At 41.1% G+C, this 15,290-nt stretch overlaps 1 protein-coding gene across 1 annotated transcript; it reads left to right on the top strand.

Moving 5' to 3' along the window:
- The first annotated feature begins 3,434 nt into the window (after positions 1-3,434).
- On the top strand, positions 3,435-11,181 carry FAM216B (family with sequence similarity 216 member B). Its single transcript, XM_040448530.1, has 4 exons — positions 3,435-3,535; positions 5,084-5,196; positions 7,936-8,056; positions 9,779-11,181. The coding sequence occupies exons 2-4, from the start codon at positions 5,098-5,100 to the stop codon at positions 9,970-9,972; spliced, it is 414 nt and encodes a 137-aa protein (XP_040304464.1). The 5' UTR covers positions 3,435-3,535; positions 5,084-5,097; the 3' UTR covers positions 9,973-11,181.
- Positions 11,182-15,290: the final 4,109 nt, after the last annotated feature.

Below are 15,290 nucleotides of genomic sequence, written 5' to 3'. Positions count from 1 at the left end.
ACCATGGGTTTGAATCCTGGTTCTCCTGCTTAATAACTATGTCATAAGGTCTATTTTTAGAGGACCATTGCTAGTCCCTAATGAAAAAGAGTTTCTTGCAAATTCTTACAATTAAAAAAAAAAAAAAAATCAAGGTCTGGAATCTAGAATTATCTACAAGCTCCCAGGACACCTGTTCTAGTTTCTTTTGACATCATACCTCTTCGTTCCATAGCATTTATTTGGGATTATAGAGTCAAAATTAAATCCACAGACCATTTTGTTCTTGAGTTATATTCTATTTTAGATTTTTTCAGTACTTTTTGAATCTGTTTTCCCAAAGTCCTTAGCACATATATGACCATATCCAGCTTTTCATTTCCTGATAATCACTGCATTTAAGTGTTCAAAGTAGTTATTACTCATTGAAAGTGGCTTTTATAGACCAAACTGGGACTTTTAAGGTTTCTAGTTTTTGAGACCAGTGCCCCCTAAGGTGTTGGTATGTGTGAGAGCTTTGGTTTGGAGTTTTGGAGAAGTGGGAATTTTCTGCGAAGAGATCAGAGGGAAGAAAAACAAGATAGTAGAGGAATAATTGACACCCATTCCAACCCCCACCAAGCAAGATTACACCCAACGGGCTATGTGGTCCTACAAGAAAGAGAGTCAAAAAAAGTCTGTGTAAGACTCTTGTGTAGAGACATCCAAAAGTCCAGGTGATATACAGCAGCTCTGAATGGGGACAGGGACAGTCCCTTCATTTCATGATGGTGCACTGAGGCCCTTTGAGGGCTTGGAGTAGCACAAGGAGGATATCTGTGCCTAGCATAACTATTTCCCTGGAGAGCTCTGCAGCTAAGAGGATCCTGGAAATGATGGAAAGGAGCAAAAGCAGAAAGATATGAGCAGATAATTTCCCCTTGGGTTCATGATTTTCCAGGGAAATACCTATCTCAATGAAATAGAGTTAAGCTTTGCCTCTTGTTCTAGAAGATTGGATTCTTTGAATTAGGGTTTAACCTCATCTTGGATTCTAATCATGGGTCCCTCTTCCTTCCTCACTTGGTAATGACCACGAGATCATATTTACCCTACTATTCTATGAAAACTCTTTATTATTCTATTATTCTATGAAAACACATGTTCTAAGGACGGTTATATAGATATACCACTGTCTTACTCCATTGTTTTACCGATGTTTCAGCTCTGAGAGAGCATGCATATTTTCTACCAATAGTCAACACTGTATTCCTTATAGTAATTAGGTTTTAAGTGTTTTTATTCTTTTTTTTTTTGTAGTCAACTTTAATTCTTTTTGAAAAGTCTAGTCTTTGGAAAAATAATTTCTTTGATCAAAATTGATGATATGCATGGTTCCATCATTCTTAAATGTTAAATTACTGACCAAAACCTCCTGTTTCATTCCTTGACACTATGTACAGAGCTAGGTATTTTTTTTTCTTTAAAAATTACAAACCTTAGTGGTAATAGGCAAGCACTGACTGTACATCCAAGTTCTTGAGCTTCCCACCTGACATCACAGAAACAAGAGGTACCTCTTAGATTTTCGCTGATGGTATCCCCACGTGTTGGCTAGTGTCAACATCTCCCAGCTTTGCACTTACCGTTCTATACCCTTCTCTTTATCATGGCAGTGGGAAGACTGCAAAATGCATTTTGCAGAGTCCCTTACCAGCTGGCATCCAATGGGGGACAGAAAATGGAAGGTGAGAGGAAAGGAGAAACTGCTTTCATGGTTTCTGCTTACGTCTGTGGCAGTGGAAGCATCAGCAACCATGTCAGGGACAGTAGCAGCAGGGGCAGTAGTGGGGGTGATAGCCACCGTAACATCAGCATTTGGGGCAGAGCAGGGAAGCAAGGGCACTGGTTGAGTGCCAGGTACTGAGGTACTACTCAGGCTGTGTTCCAACGGAAACAGCCTGGATGGCACAGTGTTTATGGACTCTGGGGAAAATCATTTTCCCTTTTGTCCTCCAGCTCTAGGTGTGTTAGTGGTGGAGTGGAATTGCCTATCATTGCATGAGCAGGCCTTTCTTATTTTGCTCCTCTAACCCACTCCAATACTTTTTTTTTTGTAATGTTAATTTATTTTTGAGAGAGACAGAGTGTGAATGGGGGAGGGGCAGAGAGAGAGGGAGACACAGAATCCGAAGCAGGCCCCAGGCTCTGAGCTGTCAGCACAGAGCCGGGCATGGGGCTCAAACCCACGAACCTGATCATGACCTGAGCCAAAGTCAGACGCTTAACCAACTGAGCCACCCAGGCGCCCCTCCAGTACTTTTGAAACAGATTCCTTACATTAAGCTCTTTGTCAAACACCTAGATCTGTTTCTGTTTTCCTGGTGGTGCAGGGACTGATGCACACTGCTATGAATCAGCCCGTGTGTGTAACAGTCAGCAGATGTGGTATACCCTGGAAGGCATTTCATCATATGCTGGGAAAACATTCAAGGAAGATTCAATTGACGATGTCAACTCTGCATTCAGTTGTTCTTTATCTCTCAGTAGAGAATCACCAAACTCTCAGATCCAATGAGAGGTTTGTGGTATCCACAGGCTTTTATAGACTCCTGTGTCTGCCATGTTTATTCCCCAGTCTTCAATAACTTAAATTATTGAAGAAAATGCAGACTTTCTGTGTCTGGTGAGTTCTTTCTTTCTTCTGTAAGCTACACAATTCATCACTCTCATCTTGATGAGATACTCCCTTTAGATACTTAAGAATTTTGAATTTGTGGTTTTCTTTTGGTATTTCTTCTTCCATTTTCCCTAGGAATTATTCATTTTTACAGATAATCTGGCATTCAGATGGAGGATTCAGAAGGAAAAAAGGAAGTCTGTAGTAATAATGCTACTCCAGAGGGAGGGGTAAGATTGCTGTCATGAGTCAGGTTAAAATGCGAGCCTTATGCTGATGACATCAGTGTGGGCAAGATCCTTGTGCCACAGGTTCATTATCATCATATGCAGCCTCTAACCAAGATCCAAAATGAGAATATCTTACTCCTCCAAAAATTAAGAAAGGAGTACTGTCTTGAACAATTCCATAGGTTACCATAGTAAAATTCACGCCCATAGGTCTATATCTAGGAACTGTTTCTTCCTCATTCTGAACAATGTGGGTGAGGGGACTGACTCCAAATCTGGGAAATATATAATGACCTATTGCCCTGGTGGATCTCTTGACCTTTAATATTCAGCCTCTCTGTCTCCATGTAATTTCTTTTCTCATGTCTGCATATAATGCAGATGTAGTAGATTTAGAAGCTGACACTTGATTAGACACAAAATTTCAAAGGAAAAAGATAAATTGTGCAGTCGAATGTTGCCCAGAAGCAGGGAAAGGCATGCAGCCAAATCCATCCTCCCCCGCCCCGGCCCCAGCTCCTTGTTTCATCACATGACGTTGCCTAGATATCAGCTTATCAACAGACTGAATTTCGACCGCCACCATCCCATGAAGAAAGAGACCTTGCAAGCAGACTACACTGAATAGGAGTAGCAGCTTTTAAAAGAGGGAAGTTTATAATACAGGGTAAGTCTTTGAAGCAAATCTTTTTGTTTCAGACAGAAGTTATTTGGTAGATTTTCCCTCCTTGAATTTTCCAAGCATTCTAATCAAACTTTATCAGGTATAGTCCACTTGACTAGGTAAGAAGGATTTCCTTAGCAATAGCCCAAGAAAAACACCCATGAATTGTTGCCACAAGAAAGATCATCAGTCATTTCCTTATGCTAGTTGAGGAAAGAAGAAATCTTTCTAGCTTTGAAGAATATTTATGCTCTGCTCTGCAGATCTGGAAAATGGGAGGAGGGATACTGAGAAGATCTAAGTACAGGATAGAGTGTCAACTTTTATCACAGAGAATATTAAAAGAGTTATCTTGGTTAGTGTGGTTTCTGAAGTGCACATTGAGGGAAGGCAGTATTAAGTACAATATTTATAGTTTAATTTATAAGTTTATAACGTGGAAACAAGACACACAGAGATGTTGGCTGATGTTTTCCTAATAAATTTCTCTTCAGGAAGATCGGAGCCTTAGCTTCATGAATTCAGAAGCAGAGATTTATCACATGTTGAAATACTTCTTCAGCGTGTGTACATGTGGGTGCTTTTATGTATGCATGTGCATGAGCATATAATAAAGGAGAGGAGAGAGAGAAGGAACTGGCATGAAGGAGAGCTTTCTATAGCCATGATCTCAGTGAATCAAAGAACCCGATGGGGGTAGGTGTTGGCAAGGGCAAAGGTATGAGCAGAGGAGACAACACTTAGAGTTCTCACTCCATGCCTTGACGACCCTATTCCAATATGTCTATTACTCCTTGATTATTAATTTTTTATTATTGTACACATCTCAGATTCCAAACCTTAAACAATATGGAAAGGAAAAAAAAAAAGACTTACTCATAGTCTTTTTTGTGGCTCCTTCATTTTGTCAGGTAATTGGCAAGAAATACAGCTAAGTTTAATAGTTTCTTGGACAGTGCAGTGCTGTAAAACTGCAAAATGTACAAGAAAAGGAGAAAAATGTAAAGGAATACTATACTGCCACTAAAAATTATAGGCTTTTTTAAGGGATATTCAATGAGCTGGGAAAGTGCACAACATATAGAGTATCATCTCCCTTTTCTAAAACCATACAAAATGTACACAGAAAAGAAAGAATAAAAGGAAATCAATCAAATGCCACCAATAGTTATGGACCGTTAGATCATGGATAAATTTTCAAAAATGACATATACTGCTTTTAGAGTCAGATAAAGTAATAACTATTATTTATAACTATAAGAAATAACTTGTGACAGGGAGTGGTTCCCCAGTCTACATGTTGCACACACAAGATGAAGCAGAAAGAAAAGTCCTTCCATAAATAGCAGGTGGGAATAGGGAACAGTACAGAACTGAGCAGTCTGGTGAGATCCAATTACTTGGAAACATGTGAGAAAACTTCTTATCCCTTGACATAAATAACATCTATTTATTTGTTTCTTTATTTACTTACTTGCTTACTTATTTACTTAGGTCCCAAAATAGGCTGAACAAAATGCAATTTCATGCTATGTTTGTTGTTCCCTGGAGGCACAGGATAAAGAATGGGAGAAAAACGGAAAAGACAGCAAAAACTTGGGAATGTTCCACGGATTCCTTGCATTCGCGTCCCTTCCTCTGCCTTGGAGACTTCTTTACTGAAGGTATAGCATATCATTCGCTAATGGAGAAAATTTGTAGGTATCTCCTTCAAAGCTTGAGAACTTTTTCTCATGTCTTTGTTTACCCAGTATTTGGTAACATCGTGCCTGACAAAGGCCCTCAGTGCATGTTGACGGCCTGTGTGGTGAACAAATGAGCCCTTGGATGATCCGATCCTATACCCAGCGCATTTTAGGAGCTCTGTGGACAGTCTTGTCTTCATTGCAAAAGCACTGATCGGTGGCGGGAAGCAACCATGTTATGGCTCCCTGCTAGAGAACGATGTTAGTGCCTTTCAGTCAAAGTTATTTAAAGCCATTCTCATAAATACTTTTTGCAAAAGTTAAGTTCTCTTCCATCGCCTCAAGGAAGGATAAGCAATAGGGTAAGAATATTAGGACTGTTAATTAGGAAGCTCAGATCCCTGCTAAGGAAAGGACATAGCATTTTCCCCCCCCCCCCCCCCATGAAATAAAACAATAACTGCTAAGATTTTATCTTCTATAATGATTATTCCCATTGCCCTTTGGAGCTTTGCTTTTGAAACTGGCTTGCTATTTTCATATTACATTGTTGTCTGTCATTTGAAAAAGCTTAATTAAGAATCGATTATCTTCTTCAAAGATATTATCTTTTAAAACATCTAATTCACAAACTGTAAAGTTGAAATGATGTCTCAAATTGAGAAATACTTGGCTTTGCTACCTTCACTCTGGACACATTTTCAATATCAAGCTTAAGGTCTCTAGACACCAGAAAATAAATTTGACACACAGGCTTCAACTCCATACCATTTTTTTTAAGTTTATTTACTTATTTTTGAGTGAGAGAGAGAGAGCGAGCGAGCGAGCAGGGGAGGGGCAGAGAGAGGGAGAGGGAGAGAGAGAATTCAGCACTGTTGGCACAGAGCTCAGTGCAGGGCTAGAACTCATGAAGGGTGACATCGTGACCTCAGCTGAAATCAAGAGTCAGACTCTTAACCCACTGAGCTACCCAGGCACCCCTCCACACCAAATTTCTAACAGATGAAAGTCACTTTACTTTTACATTTGATTCACTTAAATTTAGTTTCCATTACAATGGTTAACCACTTGCTTTGAAAATTCTGTCATTGTTTTGAATTTTTTAGCCTACGGTGAACTTCTTGTTCTTTGATTTTTCTAGAATGCTGATGCCACTATCTCAGTCTCCCCATCTACACACGATAAGCATTGACGATAGATGAGGTATATAACAGAAACTGTAGTCCCAGCCCTTCTTGCCCCTTGCTTGCCCTCGAGGTCAGCCTTCTAAATGCTCTCCCTACCAATGGTCTGTCTTCCCAGAAGCTCATCCTCCACAGCAGGGCCAGCTGCAAAATCTGGTCACATGAAAGGATGACATTTGGGGTTGGATAATTCTTTGTTACGAGGGACCGGGAGGCTGTCTCGTGCACTGTGGGATGTTCAGCAGCACTCCTGGTTCCTACCTACTGACTGTCAGTACCATACATCCTCCCTTTCACCATTCATGACAACCAAAAATGTCTTTACACATTGTCAAATGTCCTCAATGGTCAAAATCACTCCCTTTGAGAATCACGGACTTAAATAAAGACCTTCAATGGCTCCTCATATAAAAGATAATCTTTAAACTTTTTTTAAGTATTACTTTTAAGATTTGAGTCGGAACATTACATCTATAAGGCTTTTATGACCTTCCCCTGCCTACCTCTAAGCCTTTCCCAGCTCAGACTCTATATTTTGCTTGAAGAAAAAAAAAAAAAAGTCTGCTTCCCAATATATCCAGATGTTTTGTGCCCCATTGGAAATCTGTACCACTTTCTCCCACTAATTAGCCTTTCTTTTTCTTCCAGCACAGTGGTTCTCAAATTTTAGTGTGCTTGTGTCAGAATCACCCAGAGGGCTTGTTAAAACCCAGAGTTCTGGGTCCCACTCCCCAGAGTTTAGGCTTCTGTAGATCTAGGGTGGAGCCTGAGAATTTGCATTTCTAACAAGTTCCCAGGTGATGCCAATGCCCTTTGAGAACCAGTATTCTGGTTCTTTGGGGGAATTTCTCCTCACCCTAAGACTCCGATGTTTTGGTCAACTCATTTAGAAAGCCTTGCACAGAGTTTATTTTCCTCCTCTGTGTTCATAGCACCTTTTAACTAATAATGCTGAACCTTTATCACATTACCCATCCACTCATCCAGCTATCTCGCCTGTTTACTGACAACTCTTGGTGGGAAGTTCTCTTGACCCCATTCAGAAGCCGGGTCTATGTCAGGCCCTGTGTAGATTCTCATGGCCTACCTTCTCCAAGAAGGATCATAATAGATAAATAAAATTATAAGATGTTGGAAATCCTTAGATCTCTCTCAGCCCAATACTTTGACCTACTTACTTAACCTAGAATGTTTGCTTATCCATTTTTACTATCACACAGGCCAGTGGAAGTTGTTTAAATAAACTAGGGGAAGAAACTACCCAATTGTTGTTTTCCAATTGTTACGTGTGTGTGTGTGTGTGTGTGTGTGTGTGTGTGTGTGTGTGTATACGTGTGTGTGTATACATACATATATATATACACACAATTTGTATATATATACACACACACATATACATAAAATTGTTATACATACATATGTATGTATACATATATATATCTTATTTCCAAAAGAAGTCAGCTTTGAATACATCACACTCGTAGTCCTAGAGAATTCCACCAACTCATCAAAATCACCTGCTCTGCTCCGACAGGACCTAACCCAAGGGCAGCAGCGCTATTTTTACAGCATCATGAGGATTTACAATTCCAGGCCCCAGTGGGAGGCCCTGCAGAACCGCTATATTCACAGCCTTTGGCACCAGCAGCTGCTTGGTGAGTTTTAACTACCTGACCCAAACCAGGCACCTTAGGGAGGGACTCGTGTGCTGCAGCCGGAAGTCAAGTTTCCAGATAAATAATTCAAGTAGAATGGCCTCCTCTGCCAGTGTGCTATTTTATAACATGGCTGGCAGGCCATGTTTAAAAATGATTATCCCTGACAATACTAAGCAAGGCTTTATGGGTAAATTAAGAGGGCTTCAAGAAATCAGAGTATGGATTGCCATAAAATGTCAACAACTGTCTGAGATTTACAGGCACTTGATCTAGTAGAGATGGCAATGGGCTTAGGCAGATGGTCTAGGCTCAAACCACAGGTCAGCCGTCTTGCTGGATGTGCGAATTCAGAGGCTTGGTTTACTCACAACAATAACAGTTACGTTTCGTGAGCATTTCCCACGCTAGAGACCTTGTGCTAGGAGCTCTACACATATAATATGTAATATTATATATTATACATTTTCTCCCCAGTTCACAGCAGTGGGGAACTGCAGCTCAGCCACGTTATACAACTTGCTCAAGTCGTAGAGTGAATATCAGGGCCGTCGCCTGCACAGATCATGCATTTTCACGCCCATGCTCTGACATCTCTCTTCTTCTAGCAACCTCATGGGATTTTATGAAGCACAAATGAAATGATGGTTGCAAAAGATCTTCACAGACTTTAAGCAACAACCTTGTGAAAGATGTGACTGGCGTTGAGTCTCTTTTCTTCTAGCAAATGACTTCCGTCTCCAGCTGGCCTCTGTCACTGGAAGAGCTTTCTTTTTCTAAGCAGCTCACTTAACATTAGCACATCAACCTTATATTGTTGTTCCTGCATTTGCATAAAAGACACGGTTTTTGCAAATGGTTGAATAACAAGAACAGTAACAATAGGTATGTTATCAGGCCTTCCTATCTGCCAGGGACAGTTCTGAGCACTTTACAAATATTGTCTTACTTGAAACTCAGTCACCTCCATCCAAAGGTAGGTGCTTTTATAACCCACATTTTGCAGAAAGGAAAATTGAGACGTGAATAAGTTAAATCACTTGGCCAGGATCATGTGACCGGTATGTGGCAGAGCTCGATGCAGCCTGCTCAGGATTGCCTGAAGTCTTGCAGAAGCATCTTCTACTAGCTTTGTTCGTAGAGTAAAATTGCATAGAGCCCAAGGAAACCCGAGCAGAGACATTCAGTGTTTAGTGCGCATAAGATCTACCTGCGTGAGATATCAAAATGCAGATTTCCAGACCTAACTCTCTGAGTTTCTGATTAGGAAAGTCTTTGGCATAGAGCCAGAAATCTGAATTTTCAAAAAAGCGTTATTAAATGTGGCCTCAGCCTGATGATTGTGTCGTGGCTGGTCTGCAGCCTACACTCTAAAAACACTGACAGAGATTCAATATATCAGTTTCTGGCTTGAGGAAAATTTTGAAAATGAAGATATGCAGGTCAGGCTCAGATGACTCATGGCCCAAGTCCCCCCCCAACTGATTTGTCATGTTGATCAATGACCATGTATTTTTTAACTTAACTGAATGAGCAATGCAAAAGAAGAGAAGTACACTGCCTGTCTTCAAAGATCCTACAACCTGGGTGTGTTAAACACAATGGTTTCTACCGTGCAGAGTAGAGGAAATTTTATGGATTCATAAACATTTGCAAGGTTGTTTGCTTATTTGTTTTGTAAGATTGTTGACTTTGAACTTTCTCTCATTTCTCTCCCCTTAGGCCACATTACTCAACAGGAAGCTTTGGCTTGTGCTGCTGTGCTTAGAGATTCAACCAAGAGAGCCTCAGCTAAGGTAGCTCCCCAAAGATCCATGTCCCAGAAGCCTTCAGCCATGACAAAAACAGGGCCGTCAGCACTACCTGTGGTTCAACTCAGGGCTAAAAGTGCAGGGCTTGGCTACCTCAGGAACTGAGGTTTTGCACAAGCTCTGAAACAGGTGCTTTGCCCATGTACCCCGACATCTAGTGGGTGCTCAGTACCTATTTGGTGAATGAGAATGGAAAAAAAAAAGTAACTTCTAACACAAACCCCATACCTAGGAATAATGTCTCTCCCACTCACATAAATTTTACCAGCAAGAACAAGTAGAAGGGTTTAAGAGCAGTGGAGCTAAACGTAAACAAGCCTTTTACTCCTCATATAATGTGTAGAGTGAAATGACTTCTGAAGCTTTCCAAATAAAAGCTGCCTTTGAATTAGAACCTTCCAGAGAAATCCCAAGAACCGCGAGAGGGAAAAGTCATCACAGGGCGCCGGGTGCCCGGTCCCCGGGTGACTGCTGAAGCCACCCACTGCAGATTCGGAAAATACACAAACCAGTACGGAGTTAACAGTGAGCGTGCGGGGTGGGTTTCCAGAGCCTATCATCTCAGCAGAAACTGGGCTGTGTATTTCCACATCCTCCTTCCTCTCTTCTTTCCCATCGAGCAGTAACATTTAATTTGGCCCCAAATCTTCTGGGTCTTGCCTGACTCAATCCCTTTGTGTCATCTTGAAACTTGGACTTATCAACTTGCCACAGCTGGGTTCATCTACGGAGCTGGAGTTGATCATGACACAGGCAAAAGAATTCGTGCACGCATCGTTTGCTGGCAGCTGAAGAAACACTCTCAGCAGAACGAGAAAGAGCCCCCAAAGAACTGGTCTCAAGTCTAACCTTTCCGTGGCCTCACTGGTTCTAAGCGAGCACCCAAGACCAGACAAATAAGCAAAACAAAACAAAAACAAAAAGGAGGTAACAATGAATCAAAACAACATACAGTGGTACAGTGTTATACGAGTTACATTTAATTGTTATTTTCATCACTGGTGATTTTTTTTTTCTGTGTGGAAAGTTAGACACCAGTGCTCACATAAAGTAAAAAATTTAAAAATGCCTTTACTTCATCTTTATGCTAAATGTTCAACCCCCCTCCCTCATTTAAATCAGCCAATGACTTTGTCATGCCTGTAAAAGGAGTTGCTTGAGATGGAATTATAGACTTGTTTGACGAGGGATATGCTGACAGTGATCTGGAAGGAAGATGCTGTACCATTAGAAGAAAGAAAAAAATAATCTCATCGATGATGTTCTCTCTGCAACCATTCATAAAGAATAAAGAAGTTTCTTGACCTCTGCAAATCCTGGCCCTGACTCATGTACTCTATGTAGCTTTCCAGTTCTAAGTTAAGAATCATTAGATAGGCTTAAAAGAAGAAAAATAAATGAAACTATAGTGAGCTATAGGATAGCCCTCTTTAAGGGACTGAAGTACTTGATAGATTTAACTTGACCTATACTAGCTTTCCCACTGCTTCCAAAATGGGCCTTTTATCCCGATGAACTTCTTGCATGCACTTTTTAAAATTGAAGTATGGTTGACGCACAACGTTACATTAGTTTCAGGTGTACAACATAGTGATTCAACAACTCTAAGTGTTATGTTATGCATGCACTTTTATCTTAGACTTTTTTTTTTTTTTGATGGGCATGAATATTTGCTGTGTAAGCCTTTGCTAGTGATGCAGAATATTAAGGAGGCCACTTAGGATTCTGAGCAGCATCCCTTGCGTCAAAAATCTCAGAAGCACCTTGTTTCCATTAGAGGCTTCTAAGAGCTAATTGGTAAGTGAATGTCCCAGGCCCATAAAAAAAGGACAAATCTAAGTCAGTGCAGAAGACCCCACTTACTGGCTCTCCCTTCTGAGAAAATAATGCCCTCCCAGTTGAGCCCCACCCCAAAGGCCTATGAGGAATATGACCGATTATGGTGCTAGATGAAAGGCGCTCATTGAGAGAATCCTGAGAAAGACAGACAAAGGGGAATAGAGGATAATCTGTAACACCACAGTCTGCTTATCTATTCAGTAGTTGATGAACATTTGGATTGTTTCTAGCTTTGGACTATTACAAATAAAACTGCTATAAATATTTTAATATAGGAGCGCCTGGGTGGCTCCGTTTAAGCATCTGACTTCGGCTCAGGTCATGATCCCATAGGTTGGTGGGTTCGAGTCCCACATCGGGCTCTGTGCTGACGGCTCAGAGCCCGGAACCTGTTTCGGATTCTGTCTCCCTCTCTCTCTGCCCCTCCCCTGCTTGCACTCTTTCTTTCTCTCTCTCTCTCTCAAAACAAAACAAAAAAAAATGAATATGAGCTTTTGTGTACACATAAGTTTTTATTTCTCTTGGATAGATATCCAGAAGTATGATTACTGGGTCGTATGGTAGATTTAGATTTAACTCTATACACTACTGTCAGAGTGTTTTCCCAAGTGATCATCCCATTTTGCATTCCCACTAGCAATTATAAAAGTTCACACTGCTCCACATCCTTGCAATGTCAGACATTTTACTTTTTTTATATTCTAGTGGCTATGGCTGCTGGATGAAGGTATTATCTATCACTGTTAAGTACAGACCTCCTTATTAGGAACCATAGCAAATTTCAGGGAAGGAGTTCACGATAGGCAAGGAGGTGGTGACGGCAATAATCTTGGAGATTCAATAGAAGAAATTTCAACGTTTAGCAGTCAACGTTGATTAAGCAACTGTCCAGCTATTTTTTAGGGCAGCAAAGACTTGGAGGAGGTGAGGAAGAAGAAAAGGAAGCAACCCCTGTAGGAAGAACTATCCCTGGTTCAAACTGCTTAAACACACAAAACTGGGTTCAGTGTGTCCTCAGTACCTTCTCTCTTTTCCTTGTTTATGTTGCTCTTCAGGTTCAGCAACCAACACTCCACCACCACCACGATCTTTATGCACTGTATTAGTTACTACTGAATAAAAAAAATCATACTAAAACACGGTGACTTCAACAAGATTTACTCTCTCAGTTTCTGTGGTCAGGAATCTGGGCAAGACTTAGTTGGGGCTTCCGGTTCAGGGTCTCCCAAAGATTACAGTCAAGGTGTCAGCTGAGGCTGTGGTCTTACGTCAAGATTCAACCAGGGAAGGATCCACTGGCTATGGTCTAGAGGCTCCCCTCAGTTCCCTGCCACATAGGTCTCTCAATAAGGCAGAAATGGCAATAAGCCACAATAAATCACAAATGGCACCTTGTTTCATCAGAGTTAAAAAACAAAAGAGCATGAGAGGGGGTAGAAGATGGAAGTCACAGTCTTTTATAACCTACTCTTGGAAGTGACATCCCATCACCTTTGCTATATTCTACTCATTAGAAACAAGTCACTAGCTTCAGTCCACACACAAGAGCAGCAGATTACACAAGGGCATGAATACCACAAGCTGGGACCACTGGCAGCCATTGCAGAAGCTATCTACCAAAGCCAGCACTAGGGTGAGGTGAGTGAGGTACCTAGGGTGCAAAACAGAAGGAAACACTCTTTAATAAAAAAAATAATAAAAATAAATAAAAAGTTTATTTATTCATTTTGAGGGGTTGGAGGGGCAGAGAGAGACAGAGAATCCCAAGGAATCTCCTCCCCGCTGAGAGCACGAAGCCAGACGCACGGCTCGATCTCACAAACCTTGAGATCCTGACCTGAGCCAAAATCAAGAGGTGGCCGTTTAACTGACGGAACCACCCAGGCACCCCAGAAACACTTAATCGTACATGACCCCAAGAGTGAATCCCAAACAGTTGCCCCCCAGAGACCAATCCAACTTTAGTCTTCACCCTGCTGCCTTCCACATGCACTCAGTACCTTTATGCTAGCTTCTGACAGGGCTCCCTGCCTAGACACCCAGTCTGAGCATGTTTTCTCAAACTACTGCCCTGTGCTTCATACTTTTTTCTTGCCATGACCCTCTCTTGAAACTTAGCTGATTTGTGTTCCAATATTCCAACATGCTGTTAAGGAAAAATTGATTTCAGATAAGCCTGAGACATTTAATAATTACCTACTTAAATGTTATCTCTAGATGTAGAGCAGTATTTATCAAAATACAATTCATATACCAGACTCACTTAGGATGCTTAAGGAAAATGTAAGTTCCCATCTTCGAACTGGCTCCCATCTTCGACCCAGTGAATCAGAATCAGAGAGGTAGCATTCTAGGTGCTACTTATGTTTACTAAAGTATGATAGCATGTAAGAAGGGACTTCAATAGCCAGAAGGCTTTAGCCTTAATAAACTGAATTTCTGTTTGGCAAGCCTGGCAAAGATTTAGGACCAAAGACTGCATGATAAGAGTGGCTTTTGGGATAAAGATTCTCCATACTAACCTTCAATAAATCACATAAATAAAATGCCAATTATTCTCATTCAAAGCCAGACCAGTGGCATATTATAACAGTACTTTCTACTAAATTGATTTATGGTTCCTAGATTTGGTATTACGAAATATGCATTACCATTCCACCAAAGCGAATCCTGACTTGGTTTTCCCTCCCATTTCCTATTGTGACAAAGGCCATAAGAACAGGGCCAAGAGTTCCTGCACCTTTTCAATTAAAATGAGTTGCTAATTGCATCAGTGCTTGTAGAGGAAACCATTATATTGGCCTCATTGACTCTGCCTTACCCCTTAAATTACAGTCCTGTTGCCTGAAATGTAATCAATCCCTATGTTCGAAATCAATCCCTTGTCTGCCTCCAGAGAACTGTCGCTCATTTTTCTCCACGTTAGGCCTACCATACTGTACCAGTTACACAACGGGTCCAGTCAGGTCAGAAGTAGAGGAAATCCCTGTAGCTATTGGAAATCACAGCTTAGGAGCAGGGTCAGAGGCTTTACCCAATTGTAACTAAGCCAAACATTCAGCTATATGGTGTGAGTTCCAGCATCCTCCAGGCCCATGGGGCGTGGTTCTCTGAGGGGAAATGAGTACCTGTTTACAAACAGAGGGTTCTAGAGAAAGACACCTTCCACCTTGAAAATAATGTAATGAGCCCAGAAACATGATCAAGATGGCTTGACAAAGTATCATAGAAACCCAGTGACGTTTCAGAAGCCCGGCTTTGTTGAAGGAGAAAAAATAAATAAATACCACTGTAAATATATTACCTATTTAAATTCTATAAGTGATTACAGTATGTGCTGCATTGTATATTTATGTAAATAAGGAAGAGCAGAAGGCAAAGTCCCATAAGTCCAGGGTTCTCTTTGAGGCACAAGGTTGGAAAGGAAGGGGTTGTGGAGAGAGGGAGGGACAGCTGCCGAGAGGTCAGATGGTGTGCTAAAGGCTGGGAAAAGGTGCAAAATGTGCCTCCATTTCCTAACTGAAGGGCCAGCTTTTTGCTGAGAGATACGTCAAATGGATTGTGACCAAGATCATGGAAATGGT

The sequence above is a fragment of the Herpailurus yagouaroundi genome, unplaced genomic scaffold, assembly GCF_014898765.1.
Source record: "Herpailurus yagouaroundi ecotype Mexico unplaced genomic scaffold, PumYag 197, whole genome shotgun sequence".
NCBI classification, from domain to species: domain Eukaryota; kingdom Metazoa; phylum Chordata; class Mammalia; order Carnivora; family Felidae; genus Herpailurus; species Herpailurus yagouaroundi.
The sequence above is the reverse complement of the archived record's forward strand: the minus strand, read 5'-3'. Positions and strand labels throughout refer to the sequence as shown.